Genomic DNA, 27,547 nt, shown 5'->3' with positions numbered 1-27,547 from the left:
CCAATGTTGTAATACAGTTCTTACCAATCTCATCGGAAGGTACAATCTTTGAAACAACAGATCGAACTGGAATGAGACCTGCACCAGTGAGTAGATCAATTGTCTGAGCTGTAAAAAAATGTAAAAAAAATGTAATTTATTTTAAGTAACAGAGTAACTTCACAGCAAGGTAGATGATACTAAATTTGCATACAAAAACTGAAAAATAAAAATTATATTCTGGCTTTATAAAAAGAGATAACAATAAAAAATATTAAGGGATGTGAATTAATCAAAAACGGTAAACGTTCAGAATTGCTACAGTAATTTATATAGTTGTAAATTTCTCCCTTTTGGAAGATTTGTAGGAAGATACCACATCAGACAAACTGTTAACTTTTGTACAAAATAGATTTGAATATCATGATATTATCTTCTCAGGTTTGCACAAATATAGGATTATTCTGCCAGATTTAGTTTTCCCAGCTTTCTGAATCACTATTGTTATACCTCACAAATATTTTGTTTAATAATTTGAGTTAAGTTAACAACTTAGTGGGAAAATTAATTTATTGGCTGATTTCATAATATTACAGTTTATGCAACACTGACCACAAATAGGTGGTCTATTAAAGTCTGAATTTTTGCAACTGGCATTTGACTGCATTGCATTACACAAACTGTAGCCTAGTGATCTAACAAAGAGATATATATTTTATGAAAATTTTATGGCCATTACTATACAGAATATAGATTATTGGAACAACTATTGATAACATTGTATTTCATTTAGCAGAAAAATTAAATAGGCATAATATCCAGACATTCAAATCTTGGAAAAATTGAAGTGTTTTGGAGAACAAAAGTGATAGAGCAAAAATAAATAAATTTTGTACCAGTTCTAAGTGATAAATGTTTCAGCTATTTTTCATTAGTGAGAGAGCTGTGAAGGGAAGTGTCTATTGCCAAGTATTGAAACAGTGTTTAATACTACAAGTCATGGTGGAGATGGATGAACAGAAGTTAATTCATTACTGAATGACTTAGCAATAGCAGCACACAAATTTCAGATAGAACTACACTAACTCCTAACAAGATAGTAAACTGATTGTGCTTAATTTACAAACAATATGGATATCCTATTAGATGGCTCCCTCAGTATATGATTTCTTCATGACAGGTTTTATCAAAAACATTGTTCCTAAAAAAAAGACCAGTACAGAGCATTCAATTTTACTAGGCAGACTAAAGTTTTCTAACTTCTACTTGCAGTGTGACATCACCTGGAGGGCATGATTCAGATGAGAAAATGAAGGCTTGCACCAGTATGCCTCCCTCCCTCACTAGGCTGCTATTCTGAAGATTTCTATACTTGATTTGTTGCCTATATTCAGAGTGTGGCTCAGCCATGGTGCAGATTGTCTGCCGTACATAACTTTCACCACATTCACATGGCACATTGTAGACAATGGGTACTTTCAAGCCCAGAATGTCTCTCGTTGGATGTACCAAATCCTTAATTTCCATGAAGGTTGGAATACTGGTCTGATACCATATTTGTGTAATATTGCCCCACCATGCTTGAGGTCAGTCTGCAGAATGGAAGGAATGTTGGAGGTTTGCCTTCTTGTGTGGCTGGATGTGTTTCACCTATATTTACCAAGAAATTCAACTCAGATTGGATGTAATTTGTGTCAGACTTCCCTTTCATCAGACATTCATCTCCTGAGGAACAAGATGCTGATAGATAATATTTGAAAGATCAAGTTTTAACTCCAAAGTGATGCAGTCTGAATGCCAAAAATTTTTATATGGGCATGCTGCTTTGAAAAACTTCAATGTCATGTTCAGACTTACTCTAATTTCCCACTGGATATATTATTTGATTATTAAAGTAAATAATAGCAACAATATAAGACACAAAAATGATTTCCTAGCAAACTTTATCTGCAGTTCAGAACAGGGTTCTATATTATGATTTAAACATTTTTAACAAGCTGCTGATGAACTGAAACTGGGAATTTAAAATTCTTTCCTTACTCATAAATAATGTATGCTTTATTAACCAAGCTTTTTTAAAATAATCTGTTTAGATTTATAGATGTTATCCTTTGACAATTGTTATTATTACCATATAAATTTTAAGTTATCAGTAGTACATGCACAGCAGTTGAATATTGTAACTGGACGAGCAGCACTTTTTTGCAAAGCAGTAGTTTTCCTGCCAACTGTGTAAAATATTTAGGGATTAACTTTTGAGACATAACAAGAGTAAAGTTGATCACATTAATTAGGGTTAATAGTTATTGTATCCTTATTCATGAAATATGTTTTGTTGTCTCCTATAATTTAATCCATTTCCTTGCAGCTGCATCTTAACTGGTTGTGTAGCCCAACCAAGTATCAATGAGGATATTTCACAAGGAGGCAATAGACTTGATTATTTGCCTTGACAGAAGCCAAGCATAGTCATGGAGCCATATGGCAGCAGAGGCTACCAAAAGGCACAGCTCAGATCAGCAAATTCTTTGGTACTTTGTCACTTTAAGTAAGCATGCACTGTGACTAGAAAGCAATCTCACATACTTAAATGAAGCACTACTTTATGAACCACACTGGTATTTTTCGACTACTTTGCACTGGAGTTATATTTTGTTTTGGAAACGATTTATTTCTTATGATGAAAGTACCAGATGTTCTGGAATTTATTGACATGCAGCCTCTGGGGTGAAGTTGTGAAGTGTGATCTCCTGGCTTGTTCCATTTGTGAACATGTTCATAATCAGTTTGAAATGTAATTCAAGCTCTGTGTGGTAGGAGTTGACTATGTGCAAATGAAGAACAGCTTGTATTTATACACAATGAGATACAACAGTAAGTAGCTTAATATAATTATTTATTCACCCTGGGATCATCTCACAATGATATATGATTTGACATTATGATTCAGTGAAAATAGATAGCTCCAATATAGGTACACATGTAATATATAAAACTGCTTTGTGAGAACAGGACATGGAATTAGCTGTGGCCTTGGGGTGGGAACCATCCTAGCAACTTGCCTGAAATGATCGGGGAAATCCACACAAAACTTAAACCAAGGTGGCTCAACAGAGCAAACACTACCATCCCAAACTGAGGTAAGTGTGTTAAAAACTGCGCTCTCTCATTCAGTTGGTCACTAATGTACAATGTTGTGTTGACCATACACAGTTTTGACCAGATAATTCTTAGTATGAAACATAGATAGTAGATCATGACATGAAAAGAATCAGCTTGTTTGCAAAAATGATACATGTCTTAGTGAAAATATTTATGTGTGCTGAACATTAACATGAGTGATTTCACATTATACTGATAAAATTGTTCTATGACTACACTGATTGAAACACATATCTGCAGACACACACACACACACACACACACACACACACACACATACGACTGTAATGTATTCTCAAAGTTTATTATCATTAACAGCAGGAACAATTAACATCAACTTGCTTATAGATATTTAATTAATTAAAAAAGTGCATGAATATTTCCCTGGCTGTATAGAGAAGATGTCTGCTGAAGGTTATAAGAGAAAGGAAAAAGAACTGGTTGGGATATTCATTACAAAGGGAGTGGTTGCTGGCAGATGCTTTGGAAGGACTAGTTTGTGGGAGAAGACAGAGAAAGAAGGACATACAAGATGATAGATGACATAAAGGGAAGAAGAAATTATGCGGACCTGAAGAGGATGGTAGAAGACCAGATAGCCTGGAGAACCACCATGTGAAAACCTGCCTTTTGGCAGAACACTAATAATGATGATGATATATAGTATGGAATGCCACACTCTGCAGACCAGCTGGCTGGAGTTCAAACATGAAGCACAAAAAAGACCATCACTCAGAACACAGGGAGAAGATAACTGGGAATCATTAACCCATTAATGAATACTCTATCATTACAGCATATGTGCTGCAACAAATGTAAGTGAAAAGGCTTCACACAGTATCACAGTTTGAGGTGAGGGGGTCTTGGTGTTTCGTACCTATTTGAGCTGGGAACATGGAGTAAAAAGTTTTTGGTTTAGCGCAAACCAAGGGTCATTCAAACAACAGTCATATTGTAGCTGTGTTACAGTATATTAAGCAAGGTATGAATAACAAATCAAAGCTGATGCCTAGGCAAATTGTGCAAATCAATTAATTCCTTTGGAAAAAGATTTTATTTGGGCTGAAATTAATGCTCATTTAGTGGCATCATTTGCATGTGTATAATTCTGATTTTACATGAAAAAATATGCAAAAAATACACGCCACTTTTATACTTTAAACATGTATGAACTGGTCCAAATTTTTGCGTGAAGATAGATAAATGGTTAAAGTCAAACCAGATTTTTTAAAATTCGGTGACGTTTATCCATTGTTGAGACATGATGAGTTAAAATAGAGCTAAATGTAGAATGTAAAATTCGTTCTTACATGGATTGAATGCATGGAAACAGTTTAAAGCAAATCAAATGAACAAAAAATGCATCATTATGATAAAATTGAAGCTTACTTTCAAAACTTTAGCTTCATTTGGATTTTATGGCAAAAAACAAGTTTTTTGAGAGTTCTTTTTTTACACATGCCACTTCTATGTTTCAGTTGTCGGAATCAGATAAATTTTAAAAGAAGGCAGACAAATACATGTAATTAATGGTTGTCTTGTTGTTTTGGGAAAGCTTTATCTGTTGCCTTGACATAATAAACATGGTTCAAAAGACAATTAAAAAAAAACCTATACCAAAATGGTCATCGTCAGAGTGAACCAAAATCTACATCAATTGCCAAGCTGTGACGATCTAATGTTAAAATTATGCTAGAACAAAATTTAGGAGCCAGACTGAAAAATGCTCCTATCATAGCACAAAAAAGGTGAATATATCCTGGGGAGAATTGTGGATGTAAAAGAAGGGAACTAGCTTTTCAACTTTCTAGCATTTTTGAAGGTATTTAAATCAAAACATCTTGACATATTCATGCATTTTCAGAGTTAGCCCTACTTTCCCAGCATAGTCAGCTGTCTTAGCTGCAAGGTGTTGGTAACTTGCATCTTGCAATTACACGCTAAAGTCCATGATGAAAAAAAAATCCAGAACATTCACCAGACATAGTAAACAATGTATCATATCATATGGCTGAAGAGCATACATGTAATAGCTAAAAAAGTTTTTCTTGAGTGATAAAATTTTTGGGGCTGGATTTGTTTCTGAGCGATGCTAAAACAGTTTTTTGATATCTTTGTATGTGTGAGTGGGGGGGCTTGATTTGATTTGTTTTCACTTGGGGACAATTTCTTCAACAAACCCACCTCCCTTTCCATGTATGGTGAGGGGTGTAAGAGCAAACAAACACAAATTTATCTACTTCTAGAGAGTGGGATGCATATACAATAGGAAGTATCCAAGAGTGAGTGTGCATCTATAATAGTAAGTATCCCAGAGTGGGGACACATGCATCCTAAATTTTAATAACACATTGTGTTGCCTCACGTGACATGACAAATGTCAAGGTGGATGATGTGATGGCTTGTGCCATGTTATGCGAGATGACGTCAGGTTTCTTTACTGGCATGATGCAGTATATTACATACATAGTGTAGTTCTTCGAGAATTTTGGGGTAAATTCTAAAAACACTTGGTTCTCCACTGTCTCGAACACCATATATTTAAATGGCAAGGGTGAGAGAGGCTTTTTACTGCAACACACATATCTGGGTATTGTTACAGAGGCAGATGAACCATGTATTGTATAGTGACTCTTACTTCATGTCTTGGCTCTGCATGAGGCAGCACATATGTAATTGTATGTTATTTGTCGATTCCGACATTTATCTTGGAACCAGTTGTCTTGCTGGAGCTTGTACAGAATAAATGTTACTTTGGGGTTGAGAGTTGAAAATATATTGTTGTTGAACTGAGTACATGCTTTATTTCAAGAATAGAGAGTTGGTTAATATTATTCCCTTTAACCCGATACAGTCTTTGGAGAAGAATGAAATGGTAAGAGTGACGTACCTGATGCTCCAAAGAAGAGGATCGGCTGCACACACAACATATGAGTAAAGTGGAAAGACATGTGAGTCATGCAACCCAACACAGCTTTGTCTCTTGTCGTCCAAGAAAACCTGTTGAAGAACCTAGTGATCAAATGACAGGACTCGAAGAGAAAGGGAAATTGGAAGCCAAAAATGGGAAGAAGTTGCCATAGCAACCAGGCATAACAAAGATTGAGAAACTGTTTCGAGTAATTGTGTTGTGTCTACTGAACCAAAGGAAGAAAGTTGCAAATGCAACACAATATAAAACAGGAGAAGGTAATAACATCAAAATAACAAAGGGAAGATCTCAACTTTCCAATTAAGAAGATTTGGATGTTGGGAGGAAGCAATTCTCAGACACCCACATTGACGCAGAAACCAGCCGCTGCTGACACAGTAACCAGCCACCGATGTCGATGCAGTAACCAACCACCGACTTTGATGCAGTAACCATCCAATGCCAATGCAGTAACCCACCACTGTTGCTGACTGCAATGGGTGCCGTTCACCATTACTGACTTCGTGTCTACTTGCCGACACTGACGCCGCAACCAACGTGCGATGCTGCTGGTGCCTGTGCAATTCATCCGTGCCAGTTCTACACCTACTTGCTGATGCAGCATAAAACTCTACATTGGGTGAGTGAACAACAATAATTATTCAAGTAGAAAATTAATTTAAAAGAAAGAGGAAACTGTTCAAAGGCTATAGAACTGTAGCTATTACATTTAGAGGTGAAGTTGTTTTAAATGATCACTAGGTCGAAAATCAATAGGGATATGGATAGCATTCAAAAAACAAGGGAAACTTCAGAACCATCCATGACTATGACAGTGAGTAAGGAGGCACCAGACTGGTCTGAGGTAGTGAATTCACTTAAAGCCCAGAGAGCAGTTTTGATGACTTTAAGAAAAGAACTAAGTGACTGAAATGCTTCTTTAAGAAAAGAACTAAATGCTAAGTTAGATTCTCAAAGAGCAGGTTTAAATGCTCAAAATGCTTCATTAAGACAAGAACTAAGTGATGAAAGTCTTAAGTTTGATTCAGTAAACACACAATTGAACATCAAATTAGATATTCAGAGTGAGGTTTTAAGTAGCCAAAGCAAAACCTTGAACAGTCAAGCAGCAGTTTGGAAGTGGCCATTCATTTGGGTTGACTTGTGGTTAGTAAGCATATTACAGCTGAGCTTGTATAGAAAAAATTAGGATATTGCATAAATTGGACTGGCAGCAATATACCACTTTGGGAAGGGTAGGAAGGATTGTGGGCATATAGAATGTTTCTCATTTCTGGGCACAATGTTAAACAGTCATAGGCTATCTGTGGACTAGGTTTTGGACATACTGCATGTCTGTGGAGGGCTTACAGAGCCCTTCAGTATACTGAGCAAGAGGATTCTTGTTATTGCAGACGTGCATTTCACATTTTGTGAGGCTATTTCGGAGAAATTTTTTGGTGTGGAAGGGAAGATACCTATGAAAATGCAAGAAGTATTGATGGTTAGTGGGCTTGATGTGGGCAGAGCCATGGATGGAGACATAAGAGGGATGGCACTTGTAATAGAACTGACCAATAGCTCATCTTTTACTGTATGTAGTAGCTTACTTGCCAATAAAGTTAAGGAAATTAACTATTTGATACACTTCATAAATTCCATGTACAGTAAATAAATTCAAAGCAGCTAACGAGCCACAACAAAATGTGATTTTATTCAAACTTTTACCATGGTTCTAGCAGATATAAATTCATCTTCTTCAGAAATACAGGTAACCTGATGACAATATAAGAGCAATAACTACAAACCCAGAAACATAATGTCAAAATTACACATCATACAGAGACTAGATCCCCACAAAGAGGTGGAAATATAACATATATCATAAAACATAGCAAAAAGAATAAAAACTAGTACTCATTAAAATTTCACATTGGAGAAACACCAAATAATGAAGCAATCTGATATTTTTCTGGTGTCAGATAACTTTGTTATTTTATGTTTTTCCATTGCAAAATTTTAGTAGGTACTAGTTTTCCACTCAAACTGATGCTTATGATAATTACTTGTAGATCACTTTATCTATGTATGCTAGAAGAAAGAAATCTGTTTTGAAAAATGCCATTGCTCCTAAGCAGTATATTTATTGGCATGTGAGTGTGAGAATACCTAGAACCCGAAGAGGTTTCTGCATGACATTTTACTATCAGATTTACAAAATATTCTTATAGCATACCTATATGAACTTAGAATTGCCTCAGAACCTATGTGAGAGGCACTGTTGGTGCTGAAGAGAGGCACAGCTTGCAGATGACTGTATCCTAAATGGTCAAAAGCAACATGCAAGGCCATCCCCACAGCTTGGATGAGACTCTCTGGCAGACATACTGAGTGCACATTGGCTTTCTTTCCAGCCCTGAATTGTATCTGTCTAAGTGGCTCCATAAAGCACCTAACACTAGAGCTCCCAATAACTAGTAAACCCCTCCCTCCACATGCCTCCTTGGCTCCTGCTGAAGGAGCAGCCACCTATCCGCTCACAGGGTGAATGAGCAAGGCCAGACAGCCAGTCTCCACATTGGCTCTCGACCTCGAGTGACATGAATGTTTTACCACTCGCCACTCACCCTGCTGTGTGAGCGGATCCCCACCACGTCGGGTATACTAGGAGGTGCCTTGGGCAAAACAAGTGACACCTGAGGTATCTCATGCAGTGTGCCACATTCTCTGCCACTGTTACACCCCAAGACAGCAGTCTGAAGGGGACTGACCATAACCAATAGCACATTCAACTGCTCATGAACTGTGGCCAGCTCCTCCTGTGTCCGCACACAGCATGAACACATCCTAGCCATGTGTGTGTGTGTGTGTGTGTGTGTGTGTGTGTGTGTGTGTGTGTGTGTGTGTGTGTGTATGCTTTGCCTATTTTTGATAAAGGCGTTGTTGGCTGAAAGTTAATTTAACAGCCTTTTTGTTGTGCCTTTCTGCGACTCAGCATCGCCACTAAATGGTGAGTAGCAACTAGCCTTTTCATTATATTGTTACATTCTGTCCCGTATTTTCCATCGTTTGAAGAAGTAAACTATAAAACCAGATAGAATTCTAGCTATGCGTATTGCTACCTTCCTGATGTGTCACCAACTGACACTGATGCGTTAATGAGCTATGTACCTGGCTGTTCAGTGAGTAACCACTGCACTACAGACTGAATGAATTTACACTTACAATAGTGCAAGATTAAAACTCTTGAGCAGAAAAACAAGAACAAAATTTAATAAATATACTTGACAAAAAAAATCATATCAATTGTGAGCTGGAGCCTGACTGGCTGGCTTAGTAAACAAATGAATGATGGGTCTGAAATTGCAAGCACACAGTGGACAGAGTACAATCAACCACAGTAACCCTGTAAACCTACCGATGAAAGGATTAGCACATTAAACTGAGAACCTCTCCATTGGCAGTCCACAGTATGATAGCATATGATGATGTTAGTGCAGGGACCATGGATATACTCTGTTCATCATAAGAATAAACCTGATGTAAACAAACACAAACGCGATGATTGGTCAGAAGCCATTACACTCAAACATTGGTGGTGTTACGCTCCTGGAAGTAGATCCTACTTATGTATCAGATGTATTATTACTAAGTTACATTAAATGAAACTTAATGATACTCAAATGTGTTAAGGATCATTGATGTATTTCTTAATCAAGCTTTAGCTATGTAGTTTTTATTTCAGAAATCATATACAGTCACAGCCTCTGTGCTGTTGTGTTCTGATTGTCATACTGTTAACACACAGTATGAAAATGGCTGAGGGTGCTTGTTGTTCCTTAGTGAAACCTGCATTTGGAACATGGTTAAAAAGTGCTGAGAATTTGGTTGTTCTTAATGTTTTTCATAAATTTACAGAGATAATCTGCTTTGAAGTTTTCCGGGGGACAGTATTGGATACAGTTAATACATTAGCTGACAATGTATGTACAGCACAGTTTGTAGCATAGTAAATTTATAATGTTCTGCAGATTATGGTTCAGTGGTTCAATTAATTCTTTTTATCATTCAATTTGAAATACCTACATATCATAATTGTAAAATTCATCATCAGTTTTTTAAGAATAATGCAGGTTTCCTTTTTTCTAATTACATATTGCATAAAAAACTCCTGTTTTCATTTCAAATATAAATTCATAATTATTGATATTTTCTGAAAGACTCTTAATACAGGTTGCTTAAATATAGAAAATATAACAATTAAATTTAAGACAAAAATGAAAAATCAAATACACTTTATTTGGAGTGTGTCCATTGTTTTATACCACAGATGTAGATAAGTGTTGTGAAAGTATGAAAAACAACCATTTTCACAGGATCGAGCACAACATACAAATGCTGCATTTTTACATTTTGTGTTGTACCTTTACAATATGAAATCAACAAAACTGACCTGGAGCCAAGTTAAGGGATCTGGACTGGGAAATAACATGACTGTTAAGCCTCCAGACATAATGGAACTAATGCACACAGCTTTTTCACATGTCCTTGTTGAACGCTGGTGGGATGTAGAATGACATATCACAAAAGAAGAGGAGCAAATACGGCTTCATAAAATCTTTTGTTGATCAACTTGTTATCAGTGTAGCAGCTGATAGTTCCAGAACTGAAACTACTTCTCAAATTCAGATGAGGAAGGAGCTAATAGATTACCTGTCTACTGACTGTAATTAATTTAGTATTCAATAGTATTCAATAGTAGGATGAAATACATGCAGGAGCTCTTTCACATAGCTCACGCAGAAATATTACACTATGCTTAAGTTAGTAATTTTCATCACTCTTGTTTCTAGTTAGAATGCTACTTAAGGTGAGAATGAGAGCATTTTATGCTTAGCGTCTGGTCACCTAAGATGTGTGTGGTAGTGCTGGAACTTTGTCAAATATTATTTCATTCTTTTTAAAAATTAAATGAGATTCAAAGCTATATTGTTTCTTTGCTTGTCTCTTTTTACTTCTGAACTGCAGCTGCTCACAACATTGCAGGTTAGTTGGACTGCTGGCTGGCCAGTGCTGTCAAAGTTAAATGTGATGGTAAAGCTGTTGCCTTGCATGTAACACAACACTAAATGTATCCCCATGAACCATGGACCTTGCCATTGGTGGGGAGGCTTGAGAGCCTCAGTGATACAGATGGACGTACCGTAGGTGCAACCACAACGGAGGGGTATCTGTTGAGAGGCCAGACAAACATGTGGTTCCTGAAGAGGGGCAGCAGCCTTTTCAGTAGTTGCAGGGGCAACAGTCTGGATGATTCACTGATTTGGCCTTGCAACATTAACCAAAACGGCCTTGCTGTGCTGGTACTGCGAACGGCTGAAAGCAAGGGGAAACTACAGCCATAATTTTTCCCGAGGACATGCAGCTTTACTGTATGATTAAATGATGATGGCGTCCTCTTGGGTAAAATATTCCAGAGGTAAAATAGTCCCCCATTCGGATCTCCGGGCGGGGACTACTCAGGAGGACGTTGTTATCAGGAGAAATAAAACTGGCGTTCTACGGATCGGAGCGTGGAATGTCAGATCCCTTAATCGGGCAGGTGGGTTAGAAAATTTAAAAAGGGAAATGGCTAGGTTAAAGTTAGATATAGTGGGAATTAGTGAAGTTCGGTGGCGGGAGGAACAAGGCTTTTGGTCAGGTGAATACAGGGTTATAAATACAAAATCAAATAGGGGTAATGCAGGAGTAGGTTTAATAATGAATAAGAAAATAGGAATGCGGGTAAGCTACTACAAACAGCATAGTGAACACATTATTGTGGTCAAGATAGAAACAAAGCCCATGCCTACTACAGTACTCTGCAGATGATGAAGAAATTGAAGAAATGTATGATGAGATAAAAGAAATTATTCAGGTAGTGAAGGGAGACGAAAATTTAATAGTCATGGGTGACTGGAATTCGTCAGTAGGAAAAGGGAGAGAAGGAAATATAGTAGGTGATTATGGATTGCGGCTAAGAAATGAAAGAGGAAGCCGTCTGGTAGAATTTTGCACAGAGCATATCTTAATCATAGCTAACACTTGGTTCAAGAATCATAAAAGAAGGTTGTATACATGGAAGAATCCTGGAGATACTAAAAGGTATCAGATAGATTATATAATGCTAAGACAGAGATTTAGGAACCAGGTTTTAAATTGTAAGACATTTCCAGGGGCAGATGTGTACACTGACCACAATCTATTGGTTATAACCTGTAGATTAAAACTGAAGAAACTGCAAAAAGGTGGGAATTTAAGGACATGGGATCTGGATAAGCTGAAAGAACCAGAGGTTGTACAGAATTTCAAGGAGAGCATAAGGGAACAATTGACAGGAATGGGGCAAAGAAACACAGTAGAAGGAGAATGGGTAGCTCTGAGGGATGAAGTAGTGAAGGCAGCAGAGGATAAAGTAGGTAAAAAGACGAGGGCTGCTAGAAATCCTTGGGTAACAGAAGAAATATTGAATTTAATTGATGAAAGGAGAAAATATAAAAATGCAATAAATGAAGCAGGCAAAAAGGAATACAAACGTCTCAAAAATGAGATTGACAGGAAGTGCAAAATGGCTAAGCAGGGATGGCTAGAGGACAAATGTAAGGATCTAGAAGCTTATCTCACTAGGGGTAAGATAGATACTGCCTACAGGAAAATTAAAGAAACCTTTGGAGAGAAGAGAACCACATGTATGAATATCAAGAGCTCAGATGGCATCCCAGTTCTAAGCAAAGAAGGGAAGGCAGAAAGCTGGAAGGAGTATGTAGAAGGTTTATACAAGGGCGACGTACTTGAGGACAATATTATGGAAATGGAACAGGATGTAGATGAAGATGAAATGGGAGATAAGATACTGTGTGAAGAGTTTGACAGAGCACTGAAAGACCTGAGTTGAAACAAGGCCCCCGGAGTAGACAACATTCCATTAGAACTACTGACGGTCTTGGGAGAGCCAGTCATAACAAAACTCTACCAGCTGGTGAGCAAGATGTACGAGACAGGCGAAATACCCTCAGACTTCAAGAAGAATATAATAATTCCAATCCCAAAGAAAGCAGGTGCTGATAGATGTGAAAATTACCGAACTATCAGTTTAATAAGCCACGGCTGCAAAATACTAACGCGAATTCTTTACAGATGAATGGAAAAACTGGTAGATGCAGACCTCGGGGAGGATCAGTTTGGATTCCGTCAAAATGTTGGAACACGTGAGGCAATGCTGACCTTACGACTTATTTTAGAAGAAAGATTAAGAAAAGACAAACCTACGATTCTAGCATTTGTAGACTTGGAGAAAGCTTTTGACAATGTTGACTGGAATACTCTCTTTCAAATTCTGAAGGTCGCAGGGGTAAAGTACAGGGAGCGAAAGGCTAATTACAATTTGTACAGAAACCAGATGGCAGTCATAAGAGTCAAGGGGCATGAAAGGGAAGCACTGGTTGGGAAAGGAGTGAGACAGGGTTGTAGCCTCTCCCCGATGTTTTTGAATCTGTATATTGAGCAAGCAGTGAAGGAAACAAAAGAAAAATTCAGACTAGGTATTAAAATTCATGGAGAAGAAGTAAAAACTTTGAGGTTCGCAGATGACATTGTAATTCTGTCAGAGGCAGCAAAGGACTTGGAAGAGCAGTTGAACGGAATGGACAGTGTCTTGAAAGGAGGATATAAGATGAACATCAACAAAAGCAAAATGAGGGTAATGGAATGTAGTCGAATTAAGTCGAGTGATGCTGAGGGAATTAGATTAGGAAATGAGATACTTAAAGTAGTAAAGGAGTTTTGCTATTTAGAAAGTAAAGTAACTGATGATGGTCGAAGTAGAGAGGATATTAGATGTAGATTGGCAATGGCAAGGAAAGTGTTTCTGAAGAAGAGAAATTTGTTAACATCGAATATAGATTTATGTATCAGGAAGTCATTTCTGAAAGTATTTGTATGGAGTGTAGCCATGTATGGATGTGAAACATGGACGATAAATAGTTTGGACAAGAAGCAAATAGAAGCTTTCGAAATGTGGTGCTACAGAAGAGTGAAGGCTTCTGTACAAAACTTGGACAAATTTAGGAATAGTGTCTTGTAGCAAGTTCTGTAGGGTAAAACTGGCAGTGGTTAGAAAACAAATATATCCAGATTGATGAAAGAAGTATCAAAAGATATTTTATAACTACTGTAAAGAAAGAATGCCTAACAGTAACCAGAATCCAATTAGTATAGAAACTTCATTTTAAAACTGTTGTGGAGAGGTGAGACATCACAGTTCTGAAGTGAGCATTAAACTGATTGAAAAGTCATTTGATATTATTAACAATGGTAAATACACTGAATTAGAAGACGTAAAATGTGATAGGTTAGAGCAGGGGTGCTCAACCCATCAATCACAACTGACCAGTTGATCATCATAGCTTTTCAAATCTTTGTCTGAAATATGTGTTTAAATGAATTGCTTTTGTAAAATACCAGTTTATTAACAATATGTGGTGGCATGGTATATGTAGGTTATAAATCTGACCACACTCTCTTTGTCTCTTTCGGTTTCATCTGCATTTCACTGCCTTAAATGCTTGTGCCAAGCAATAGCCTTTCCTCCAGCGTGGCCAGGTTACTACTCACCAACTGTAACTTGGTGCATTATGAGAGAGGGTTTCAGTGAGCAGGATGATAAGGTGCAGTGTGGTGTGTGAGGGGTGGGGTGGCAGAGGGTGGGGGGTGGGGGGGGGGGTGATGGGGGGAGGAAGAAAAGCTGCACCTCCAATAGGCAACACAAACCATTGTCTATGAGCTCCACAAAATGACAATGTGCACATTGGAGGTAATGATCAGTTAAATACTTTGTGTTATTGAAACTGAGATTGCTGTTTGTACTGACTTGTCGAAAAACCACTTTGTCACTCATTTTTGAAACATTCTCTATCAAAATAGTGCAACAATACACACCCGAGTGCAGCACAGCTCAGCAACATTGTAGTCAACATCAACAAATAATATGCTATGCAGCTGGCAATGAACATACCCACACCACTATTGTGCCAAGTCACCCAAGTACTGCTAAATGCTACTGATCAGAACTATGGAGTCCACATGCCAAGATATACACTGAAGTGATGAAAGTCATAGGATATCAATATGCACATATACAGATGGCTATAGAATCATGAGCATAATGTATAAAAAGGCAGTGCATTAGCAGAGTCATTATTTGGAATCACATGACTCATGCAAGAATGTTTCCAATGTGATTATGGCCGCACGAGGGGAATTAACATACTTTGCATGTTGGAGCTAGATGCATGGGACATTCCATTTCGGAAATTGTTAGGGAATTCAATATTTCATGATCCACAGTGTCAAAAGCATGCTGAAAATACCACATTCCAGGCTGAAAATACCACATTCCAGGCAATATCTTTCACCACAGACAATGCAGTGGTCTATGGCATTCATATAACAACCAGGAGCAGCGGAGAGTTGTCAGTTAACAGACAAGAAACACTGTGTGATATAACTGCAGAAATCAATGTAGAATGTATGATGAATGTGTCTGTTAAGGCAATGCAGTGAAATTTGATGTTGGGCTGTGGCAAAAGACTACTGGTGCAAGTGCCATTGCTAACAGCTAGGCATTGCCTGCAGCGCCTCTCCTGGGCTTGTGACCATATCAGTTGGATTCTAGATGACTGGACGACCATGGCCTGGTCAGGTGAGTCATGATTTCAGTTGGTAAGAGATGATGGTATTGTTTGATAGTGATGCAGACTCTATGAAGCCATAGACCCATGATTTCATGTGGTAAGAGGTGATGGTAGGGTTTGACAATGATGCAGACTCCATGAAGCCATAGACCCAAGCTGTTAATAAGGCACTGTGAAAACTATTGGTGGCACAATATCCTACATCAGCACTTTCGCAATTATGGATGGCTATAGAAACAGCAGGGCTCAATATTTTTTGTAGGGGACTCCAATGACTTGTTGAGTTTATGCCACATCAAATTGCTACACTGTCTTGGGAAGGAGATACTACATGATATTAGGAGGCACATTTATGAGTATTGTCACAAAAATTGTGAATGTAGTTTGCTCACAACCACTCTAGAAAAAAAAAAAAATGGAGTGTTATCAGAACAACTGGATAGCCAGTATGGAGACCTGTTATTGCACATTGAAGTTTGACAGCTGAATGGAAGTATGGTTCTAAACAGATTTAGAGAACTTCTAGATATTTACTCACTTTTTGAATGTTTGTTACACTTCACACATTGCATTTTCATGATAAAGCTGTGACATTATTAATATATGTTCTTATTTACACTTGTTTATTGATACACAGAGTTTTGAAAAAAAAAGTTACATTTTGTGTAACATCAAAACTGTCGTAACATAAATAAAGCCGTGACATTATTAATATATGTTTTTATTTACACTTGTTTGTTGATACGTGGGGGTTTGAAAAAAAAAATACTTTTTGTGTAAGATCAAAACGATAGAATCATAAATAAAAAGGTTCTAACTTAAATCTGGGCAAAATGAATAGAATTACACCATAGTGCAATATGAATAGAATCCTAACAGAGTATTTTATTGTTTTTCCCATGCTTTTAATCAATTCATTTTACAGCCTGGTCAATTGCCGAGAACCAAAGCTCAAGGTCAGGGGTACTGGACAATTCAGTTGATATCTTTAAGCTATTGTTTGGTGAATAACACAAGTACTTGGCACAGCAGTTATATATGTGACAGCCATGATATTCTAATACACTCAACAGGATCACAATTGAATTACTTTCTTCTAATTAGCAATACCAAAATTACTACCAAGATTGAAAATATGAAATAAAATAATACTAATAAATAGTGAGGCAATTTAAATTACAGTGACTCCCAATCTAGTTTGCTATTGACCACAATTCATAAATAACCTACAAAAATATTACATAATGGAAGCAACACTGAAATTCATGTAACACATAGTTTACTAAATTTTGTGTTGCAACAAGTAATTATCTTTCAGAGAATTCATAACTTGCTAGAAAGCTCAGGTGACAAAACACCCAGAAAACATTCCACATTTTGTTAAGTAACAAATGAACTGCGTTATAATTTACAACTTAAAAACACAACTGATTTGTATTGATTTTAATACCAAAATTCAGTCTATATTTTTGCAGTATTAAATTAATTGATCAGCATTGAAAAAGCCACATCTTTAAGAAATCTAACTTTAACATATAGTTTTGTTAGATAAGTGGCAAATTCACACTCTATTCAAATTGTCTACACTGTAAAAGCATATTTCCATTATTAGTTGCTGGTATGTCAGTATGTAATTTATTTAAAAGAATTATTAATTTATGTTCTGTTTTTACACTACTACTGTTTTCTGCAAACACATGTTGTAAGAAAGTCACATTAAAGTAATGATATATTAATACTGGGAGTTTGTTGAGATGTTAGACCTACCTGATGCTAAAATCACTTGAAATGAGGGTATCTCAATGAAAGAATGTGTTTATAAATTTGCTCTCTAACTTCAGCTTTTGTCCAACCATGATGAAGATTGTGAAGTTTGCTACACTGGGTAGAAGTCACACTGAAGTAGATATATTAATACTGAGAGTTTGTCTGAGGCCTTAGACCTATCTGATGCTACAATCACTTGAAATGTGGAAAGGAAGTATTTATGAAAGGAAGTGTTTATAAATTTTCTCTATACCTTCAGCTATTGTGCAACAATAATGAAGATTGCACAGTGCACTACACTAGGTAGATATTAATCTACAAAGAAATAAATGGAGATATATAACAAACCAATGGCCTATTTATTTATTTGAAAGACACCAGGGGACATTAAAACATGTGCCACATGAAACCTAAGACATGTGAATAATAAAAATTCTCAACATGGAGGATAGTAGCACATTGAAAGATATAGAGCAACATTTCATTTGGGCTTTTCAGCTGACCTTGCAGACGTAAAGTCAGTAGGGCAAATCTCACAAACTATGAGTGCTCCCATGAATTCCAGTCAAGGTAAAATCTGGTTTTAAACCTCTTTCATGGATTTAGAGAGAGAGCTAATAAGATTTTGTGGAAGAAACCTGAAAGCCACTGTATGTGGATATTTCAACATTGATTTCATCTTAGGGAGTACTGAATGGGGGTTCGTAGTGTTACTGAGATCCAGCTTTAGTTAGTTCCCCACAGCAACAAGAATCAAAGGACATAGCCAATTTATTTATTTCTGTATCAAACTTTCATCAAGTAAATGTTAGCTCCACAATAAATGGTTAGTCTACCAATCACAAATGGCAGGGGGCAAAGCATCCTAATCATTCAGTTTTAGGTTAAAAAATAAAACAGCATAGTTTCAGGGAATCATAAATGATGACTCATTTACATGATTCAGGGACAAATTTACTAGATGAATATAGGGAAGAAATTTACAAAAAGGCACATAGCAGATGAGAAATATCATCCTTTATTTAAATATATTACTACAACACTATGAATTTAGTTATCCTTTCAATAAGTCAGGTAAGCTCCATTGGAAGGCTGGAGAAAAAGTGGCTAATGTCAGGGGTCAAAGAAGCTTCCACAAGGAAGAGGGATCTTTTTTTAATTCATAGCACCAGCTTTAATTAAGGTTTAAAGGGTGTAATAGTATTATACAGAGGTCACAAGTCAGTAAATGTTTTGTAATCACTGTTAACTTTTTCATTCATAATTTCTATGTTTTAACAGCATGAAAATATAATGTATTTCTACCAAAATTTTGTTCATGAAAAACAGTGCTTACCTATTTAAAAACTAAACTATGTAGTTGTACTTTTGAAGATTCATAACATTTAATTGTATGTTTAATTATGTATGCATTCTGATGATATTATATAATATTGTAATTGTTGAAAACTAATTATAATCTAGTGGCAGTGCCCAGCAGGTGGTTAGCTGTAGCTGGAGCCATGTTAAATTTAGTCCTTCTTAAGTCTGTACTCATCAGTGAAGTTGTAATGATTCTAAAAGGAAATAAAAAGTGTCTATGCAGCTTTGTATTTGCTTGGTGCTATTGGATAAACACATGGCCTGAGCTCCCAGTTGGTGCACATCGACAGCGCAGAAAGATGCATATATAGCTTCTTTTCTGTGTTTACTTCATAGATTCTTACTTAAATTGCGTGTGAGTTTCACATAGGAGGTGTAATTTCAAGTTTTAGTTACTGTAATCGTAGAGTCAGGCAGATTGTAACGCAGTAGTTAGGCATTTGTTATGTTTTGGTACGTCAGTGGCACTTGTCTGTCTAGTAGGCTCTCAGAGACCAGTGTGGCCTGAGCTCCCAGTTGGTGCACATCGACAGCGCAGAAAGATACGTGTATAGCTTCTTTTCTGTGTGTACTTCATAGATTCTTACTTAAATTGCACGTGAGTTTTGTATAAGAGGTGTATTTTCGAGGTTTAGTTACTGTAATCGTAAATTCAGGCAGATTGTAGGGCAGTTGTTAGGCATTTGTACAGGTTAGTTCATATATTATTTGCATTATCTAGGCACGGACTTGTGTCTCAGTAACTGTTGTTCAACATTGATTAGAATGGACAGGGACTGTGATTTCTGTGTTCGGTTGAGGGCTGAGTTGGCATCCCTTCGCTCACAGCTGCAGGTGGTGCTGACTTTGGTCACGCAGCTTGAGGCTGTTGCCAATGGACACCAATGTGGGGAGCCGGACTTGGGTATCATGGGTATGTCAACCTCATCCTGTCTGTCCCCAGATCAGTCTGCTGCTGTGGTTGCCCTCATTGCTGCCCGCAGTGGGGGTCAGCCCTCGCCTGTGGTTGATTGGGAGGTCGCTCCAAGGCATGGCAGGCAGCGAAAGATGTCCCTGGAGGCTGATCAGAAAGCCTCCCTGGTGCGTCTGACAAACAGGTTTCAGGTACTGTCTCTGGTTGAGCCATATGCAGCTGCATGAACTGTTTCAGAGGATGATTCTCAGCCTTCAAGGTCCAGGTAATCGCAGAGGGTGGGCTTATTGGTAGTTGGGAGCTCCAATGTTAGGCGCGTAATGTGGCCCCTTGGGGATATGGCAGCTAAGGAGGGGGAAGAAATCCAGTGTGCACTCCGTGTGCATTCTGGGTGGAGTCATTCCTGATGTGGAAAGGGTCCTTCCAGATGCCATGAAGAGCACAGGGTGCAGCAAGCTGCAGGTGGTGGCACATGTCGGCACTAATGACGTATGTTGCTTTGGATCTGAGGAAATTCTCTCTGGTTTCCAGCGGCTATATGATTTGGTGAATTTTATCCAGTCTTGCTTACGAGGTGAAGGCAGAGCTCACCATCTGCAGCATTGTTGACAGAACTGACTGTGGACCTTTGATGCAGAGCCGGGTGGAGGGTCTGAATCAGAGGGTCAGACGGTTTTGCAACCATATTGGCTGCAGATTTCTTGACTTGCACCATAGGGTGGTGGGATTTCGGGTTCCGCTGAATAGGTCAGGAGTTCACTACACTCAGCTAGCGGCTACATGGGTAGCGGAGGCTGTGTGGTGTGGACTGGGCGGGTTTTTAGGTTAGAAGGCCTCGGGAAAGTACAGGGTGGGCTGCAATCTCTAAGGGTGCATGGCAAATACAGAAGGTGCTTGGATCAAGGAACAGTCGGAATTGTAGTTGTAAATTGTTGTAGTTGTGCTGGGAAAGTCCCTGAGCTTCAAGTACTAATAGAAAGCACAGAAGCTGAAATCGTTGTAGGTACAGAAAGCTGGCTAAAGCCTGAAATAAGTTCTGCAGAAATTTTTATGAAGTCTCAGGCGGTGTTCAGGAAAGATAGATTAGGCAGAATTGGTGGTGGAGTGTTTGCATCTCTCAGTAGTGGTTTACCTTGTAGTGAAGTCGAAGTAGATACTCTGTGCGAATTGGTATGAGTGGACGTTATACTTAACAGCCAAACTAAGTTCCTAATTGGCTCCTTCTACCGAGCCACAGACTCCGATGATATAGTTGCTGAACAGTTCAGAGAAAATTTGAGTCTTGTAACAAATAAATACCCCCCTCATACGATTATAGTTGGTGGGGACTTCAACCTTCCCTCGATATGTTGGCAAAAATACTAGTTCCAAACCGGTGGTAAGCAGGAAACATCTTCCAAGATTGTCCTAAATGCTTTCTCTGAAAATTATTTTGAGCAGTTATTCCACGAACCCATGCAAATTGTAAATGGTTGCAAAAACACACTTGATCTCATAGCCTCAAACAATCCAGAGCTAATAGAGAGCATCATGACTGATACAGGGATTAGTGATCACAAGGTCATTGTAGCTAGGCTCAATACCATTTCTTCCAAATCCACCAGAAGCAAACGCAAAAAATTTTATTTAAAAAAGTGGATAAAGTGTCACTAGAAGCCTTCCTAAGAGACCATATCCATTCCTTCCAAACTGACTATGCAAATGTTGACGAGATGTGGCTCAAATTCAAAGATATAGTAGCAACAGCAATTGAGAGATTCATACCTCATAAATTGGTAAGAGATAGAACTGACCCCTCATGGTACACAAAACAGATCTGAACGCTGTTGCAGAGGCAACAGAAAAAACATGCAAAGTTCAGAAGAACGCAAAATCCTGAAGATTGGCTAAAATTTACAGACAGGCGAAATTTGGCATGGATTTCAATGCGAGATGACTTTAATAGGTTCCACAATGAAACATTGTCTTGAAATTTGGTAGAAAATCCAAACAAATTGTGGTTGTCTTTAAAGTACACAAGCAGCAAGACGCAGCCAATACCTTTGTTGCGCAGTGCTGATGGTACTGTTACCGATGACTGTGCCGCTAAAGCGGTTATTGAACGCAGTTTTCCAAAATTCCTTCACCGGGGAGGACTAATGGAATACTCCAGAATTTGAAACAAAAACAGCTGTTAGCATGAGTTAGAAGTAGATACCTTAGGGTTTGCGAAGCAACTCAAATCGCTTGATACTAGCAAGTTTTCAGGTCTAGATTGTATACTGATTAGGTTCCTTTCAGATTACACTGATACAGTAGCTCCCTACTTAGCAATCACGTACAACTGCTCGCTCACCAATAGATCTATACCTACAGATTGGAAAATTGTGCAGATCGCACCAGTGTTTAAGAAGGGTAGTAGGAGTAATCCATCGAACTACAGATGTATATCATTGATGTCGGTTTGCAGTAGGGTTTTGGAGCATATACTGAATTCAGACATTATAATTCACTTCAAAGGGAATGATCTATTGATACGTAATCAGCATAGTTTCAGAAAACAACGTTCTTGTGCAATGCAGCTAGCTCTTTATTCACATGAAGTAATGGCCGCTATCGACAGGGAATCTCAAGTTGATTCCATATTTCTAGATTTCCGGAAAGCTTTTGACACCGTTCCTCACAAGCGATTTCTAATCAAGCTGTGGGCCTATGGGGTATCATCTCAGTTGTGCGACTGGATTCGTGATTTCCTGTCAGGAAGGTTGCAGTTCGCAGTAATAGACTGCAAATCACTGAGTAAAACTGAAGTAATATCAGGTGTTCCCCACAGAAGCGTCCTGGGACCTCTGCTGTTCCTGATCTATATAAATGACCTGGGTGACAATCTGAGCAGTTCTCTTAGGCTGTTTGCAGGTGATGCTGTAATTTACCATCTAGTAAGGTCATCCAAAGACCAGTATCAGTTGCAAAGCGATTTAGAAAAGATTGCTGTATGGTGTGGCAGGTGGCAGGTGACGCTACATAACAAAAAGTGTGAGGTGATCCACATGAGTTCCAAAAGAAATCCATTGGAATTCAATTACTTGATAAATAGTACAATTCTCAAGGCTGTCAATTCAACTAAGTACCTGGGTGTTAAAATTACAAACAACTTCAGTTGGAAAGACCACATAGATAATATTGTGGGGAAGGTGAGCCAAAGGTTGCGTTTCATTGGCATGACACTTAGAAGATGCAACAAATCCACTAAAGAGACAGGTTCATTCTCTGTTAGAATATTGGTGGGCAGTGTGGGATCCTTACCAGATGGGATTGATGGAAGATATCGAAACGGTGCAAGAAATGGCAGCTCGTATTTTATTATCATGTAATAGGGGAGAGAGTGTGGCAGATATGATATGCAAGTTGGGATGGAAGTCTTTAAAACAAAGACTTTTTCGTCGCGGCGAGATCTATTTACGAAATTTCAGTCACCAACTCTCTCTTCCAAATGCGAAAATATTTTGTTGAGCCCAACCTACATAGGTAGGAATGATAACCAAAATAAAATAAGAGAAATCAGAGCTCGAACAGGAAGGTTTAGGTGTTCATTTTTCCCGCGTGCTGTTCGGGAGTGGAATGATATAGAGATAGTATGATTGTGGTTCAATGAACCCTCTGCCAAGCACTTAAATGTGAATTACACAGTAATCATGTAGATGTAGAAGTGTAAGCAGTGTCCAGCTTACTATTTAACCAATTCAAAAACTGGACTTATTCATTAAACATCCAGAGTTAAATATTTCAAAATTTACTTTTGTAATACATTATCACTTGATGTTTTTGCTTCTAGGTGATGTACATCAGCAGTTTGTTATTGATGATAGATCAGCAAAAGAGATGATGTAAAATTCAGATTACTGGCAGAAAAAAAAAATTAAAAAAAAATCATCCCAACAGAGGGGTGCAGGTTTTTGTGGTAGGGCTGCTCCTACCCTTAACCTATATAAATGATTTCCCAAGACATCAGAAAAGTCTTCGAACATTGTGATGATTGCTGATGACACAAGTATACTGATAAAGAGCTCAATCAAATCCATACCGAACACAGCTAGGAAATAGATTTAGCACTGGTTCATGATGAACAGCTTAATCTTTCATCTTTCACAGATTCAAATCATACAATCCCAAACAAATAAATGGGCTTACAGGTAGGAGAGATAGAAAACAATGGACACATACTGGATGAGGATGTACTTTAGTGAAGGTCCTAGGCACATAAATGGATAATAAACTGAGGTGGCAACTGCATGTGGATAAGTCAGTCAAAGAGCTCAGTGTTGCCTGTTTTTTTCACTTAAAAATCTCTTTTATTGTGTGCTGACCTGCAGAGAGGATTGCTAGCATATTTAGCCTGCCTTGTTATATAATAATCTTTGGTAATGCAGCCCAGTAATTATTCTATGCAATAAGTATAATATGTAACACTGGTAACCAAACATTTTTCAGAACCCTCTTAAGATATGTTGGACATTTACTCTTTTGTGGCAATACGTTTACATCATAACGGTATTTGTGATTTATAACAAGAGTGAATTCAGAATGAACCATACAGTTCACAATGACAATATTAGTAGTAAATATAATTTTCAGGTAAATCATGCATCATTATCTAGGGTTCAGAATAGAATTTCATATTCTGGTGCAAAATCCTGTAATAGGTTGTTAGTAGAGATCAGACAGGAAATTGGAAACTGAAAGATACTCCAAAATAAAGTAAAACAGTATTTTATCAGTCAATCCTGTCAATCCTGTAAATTGGCCAATTTAAGAATTGCAATTATTTTTAAAAGATAATATTGGACAGATGGAGTCCTTTTCTCACACACATTAAAAGCTCTGCATAACATTCGGCAAAATATCCTGTGAAACAGCAACAATCTCTTCATGTATTGCAACCTTCAGATTACTGAGTGAATTAGGTTTGTGGCAATAAACTTTGCACTTCAAGTGACCCCATAAGAAGAAGTTGCAAACTGACAGATCTAGCAAGTGTGCATGGCAGTGGATATCAGCAAAACATGAGAGCAACTGTCAAGGGAACATTTCTTGAATGATTTTCAAGGATGCATAAGTCTTGCGAGCTGTGAATTCAACTTGTTGAAACCACATTTCTGCCATGTTTATCCTGAAATCTTCGAGCTGTGCTGAAAAAAAGCCCAATGACCCCACTTTGTAAACTCCACATCTCACAGTCACTTTAGTGCTGTGCAGTGGTTTATGATGCAATTTTTTCAGGTTGTCTGCTGCCCAGTAGTGACAGTTTTGCTTATCTACAAAACTGTCTAAGCAAAAGTGGGATTTAGCACTGTAAAGGAACGCCCTCGTCAAGCATTACTTTTCCTCAACAGAAGTAGGCGATACCAAAAAATATTTATGAATTTTGAAACAGGTTAATATTATCTCAACTGTTTTTAAAAGAATTGCGTATGATTTTATACATAATGTTTTATATTTCAGGCTAAAATTTATAAAAAGAAATTACTTCATTTTTGTTGTTGCAATCGATATGTACCAACTCTGTAGTATGTTCAGTGAAAATTATTTTTTTCTTTTAGAAGCATTTGAAATAATGAAATACCTGGCACACTTAAAATTCCTATTATTAATTGTGCAATCAGATGATATTATTATATTTACTTCTGTGTTCATTTATAAACTAATGATATACATTGGTGGAAATTCATTTGTCAAGAACATTTGTAAATTTTTTGGAATATTGTTAGTACCTCAGAATAGATTAGTAGTGGGCATGCCTCTGGTGTGATTGTACATGTTTTTATGTTTGGCAATAACAATGTTATTTTTGATTTTGAAGTGGAATTTTAAAGACAGTGTGATAAAGAAAAATGTGAAAGAATTAAAATTACAGAAACAGAAATTACTTCTCAGGAAATTCTTGTAAAATTTGTCACATCAATTGCAACCATGAGAACCTAAAGTATCAAAAAACTTCAGCTTCAAGAATCAGCTCCTAGATATGAAAAAATGGAGCCAACTACTAGAAAAGAAGATAAGTAAAAAAGTTTATTCTAAATCTTACTCCTCTTGAAGCTTATTAAAAGATTTAATTATGAAGTGAGTGACACTCAACAAATGACAACAATAAAGTAATCCTAACGTGAAAAAGACTAATAACATTAACTATTATATGAAGAAAAAATGGAATATGACAAACCTTAAAGTTCAAAATGAAACCATAGAGTGTATAGCCAGCACATAGTTTTTGGGTATGTATGTTGATCAACAATTAAAATGGGATGAACATATTAGGATGCTTGGGAAAAAAGTTAGCACAGCATTCTATGTCTTACGAATATTAGCCACTGTGTACAATAGTTCATGGCAGAGAATGACATACTTTGCTCACATATATTAAGTTACGGCATAACATTCTGGGGTGCAAATACCCAAAATGAGAAATATGTGTTCAGATTGCAAAAATGAGCTATCAGAATAATGAGCAAGGGTCACAAAAGAGCATACTGCAGTGAGCTATTTAAAAAATAGGGTATTCTGACAATTCCGAGTGAATATATCTTGCAAACTACAGTTTTCATTCACAAAAATATTGAGCAATATTTAGCAAACAGCTACATACATGATCACCAAACCAGAAACAGTAATTGCTTGTACCTAGACAGAATGAATAAAACTAAAACCCAAACCACTATGTTTTACCAGGGTGTCAAGATATACAATAAATTGCCAAAGAAATAAAAAACTTAAAGGTACTCTGTAAATTTAAAACATTCCTTAAAGAATATTTATTGAAAAATAGTTTTTACTCGATTAGAGAATTCCAGCAGCATAAAATTGGCATAAATAAACAATCAAGTTAATCAATTATAAAGTGTACATTCTAGATTGTAATTTACCCATACAAGTATTAGAGGAGTCTTGTGATTTCTTTCTTTTGATTGAAGCAGGTTCTTCTGCATTATGTAATTCAATGAAAAATTGTCTGTGTAATACACACACACACACACACACATATATATATATATATATATATATATATATATATATATATATATATATATATATATATATATATATATATATAAAACAGAAAGAAACTTCCACATGGGAAAAATATATTAAAAATAAAGATTCCAAGACTTACCAAGCGGGAAAGCGCCGGCAGACAGGCACATGAACAAAACACACAAACACACACACAGAATTACTAGCTTTCGCAACCGATGGTTGCTTCTTCAGGAAGGTTGCTTCTTCCTGAAGAAGCAACCATCGGTTGCGAAAGCTAGTAATTCTGTGTGTGTGTTTGTGTGTTTTGTATATATATATATATATATATATATATATATATATATATATATTAAAAACAAAGATTCCAAGACTTACCAAGCGGGAAAGCGCCGGCCGGCAGACAGGCACATGAACAAAACACACAAACACACACACAGAATTACAAGCTTTCGCAACTGGCAGTTGCTTCGTCAGGAAAGAGGGAAGGAGAGGGAAAAATGAAAGGATGTGGGTTTTAAGGGAGAGGGTAAGGAGTCATTCCAATCCCGGGAGCGGAAAGACTTCCCTTAGGGGAAAAAAAAAGGACAGGTGTACACTCGCACACACACACACATATCCATCCGCACATCCGCTTGTGTACATATGTATGTAAAATGACGACATCCATACAAAGAAAATTGTTTACGGGTGAATAAATAAATAGATAAATAA

General features: G+C 37.3%; 1 protein-coding gene across 3 annotated transcripts in view; it reads right to left on the bottom strand.

Annotated features, from left to right (window-relative positions):
• The window catches only part of LOC126272199 (proton-coupled folate transporter-like), a 236,990-nt gene that overhangs the window by 33,602 nt on the left and 175,841 nt on the right, over positions 1-27,547 (bottom strand). For all 3 annotated transcript variants that reach the window (XM_049974879.1, XM_049974880.1, XM_049974881.1), the window contains exon 5: positions 25-108. In XM_049974879.1, coding sequence (XP_049830836.1) covers positions 25-108 — 84 coding nt within the window. The remainder of the gene's footprint in view (positions 1-24; positions 109-27,547) is intronic.

Source organism: Schistocerca gregaria, chromosome 5 (genome assembly GCF_023897955.1).
Source record: "Schistocerca gregaria isolate iqSchGreg1 chromosome 5, iqSchGreg1.2, whole genome shotgun sequence".
NCBI classification, from domain to species: Eukaryota; Metazoa; Arthropoda; class Insecta; order Orthoptera; family Acrididae; genus Schistocerca; species Schistocerca gregaria.
Note: the sequence above shows the minus strand (reverse complement) of the source record. Positions and strands in the feature narration are given on the sequence as shown.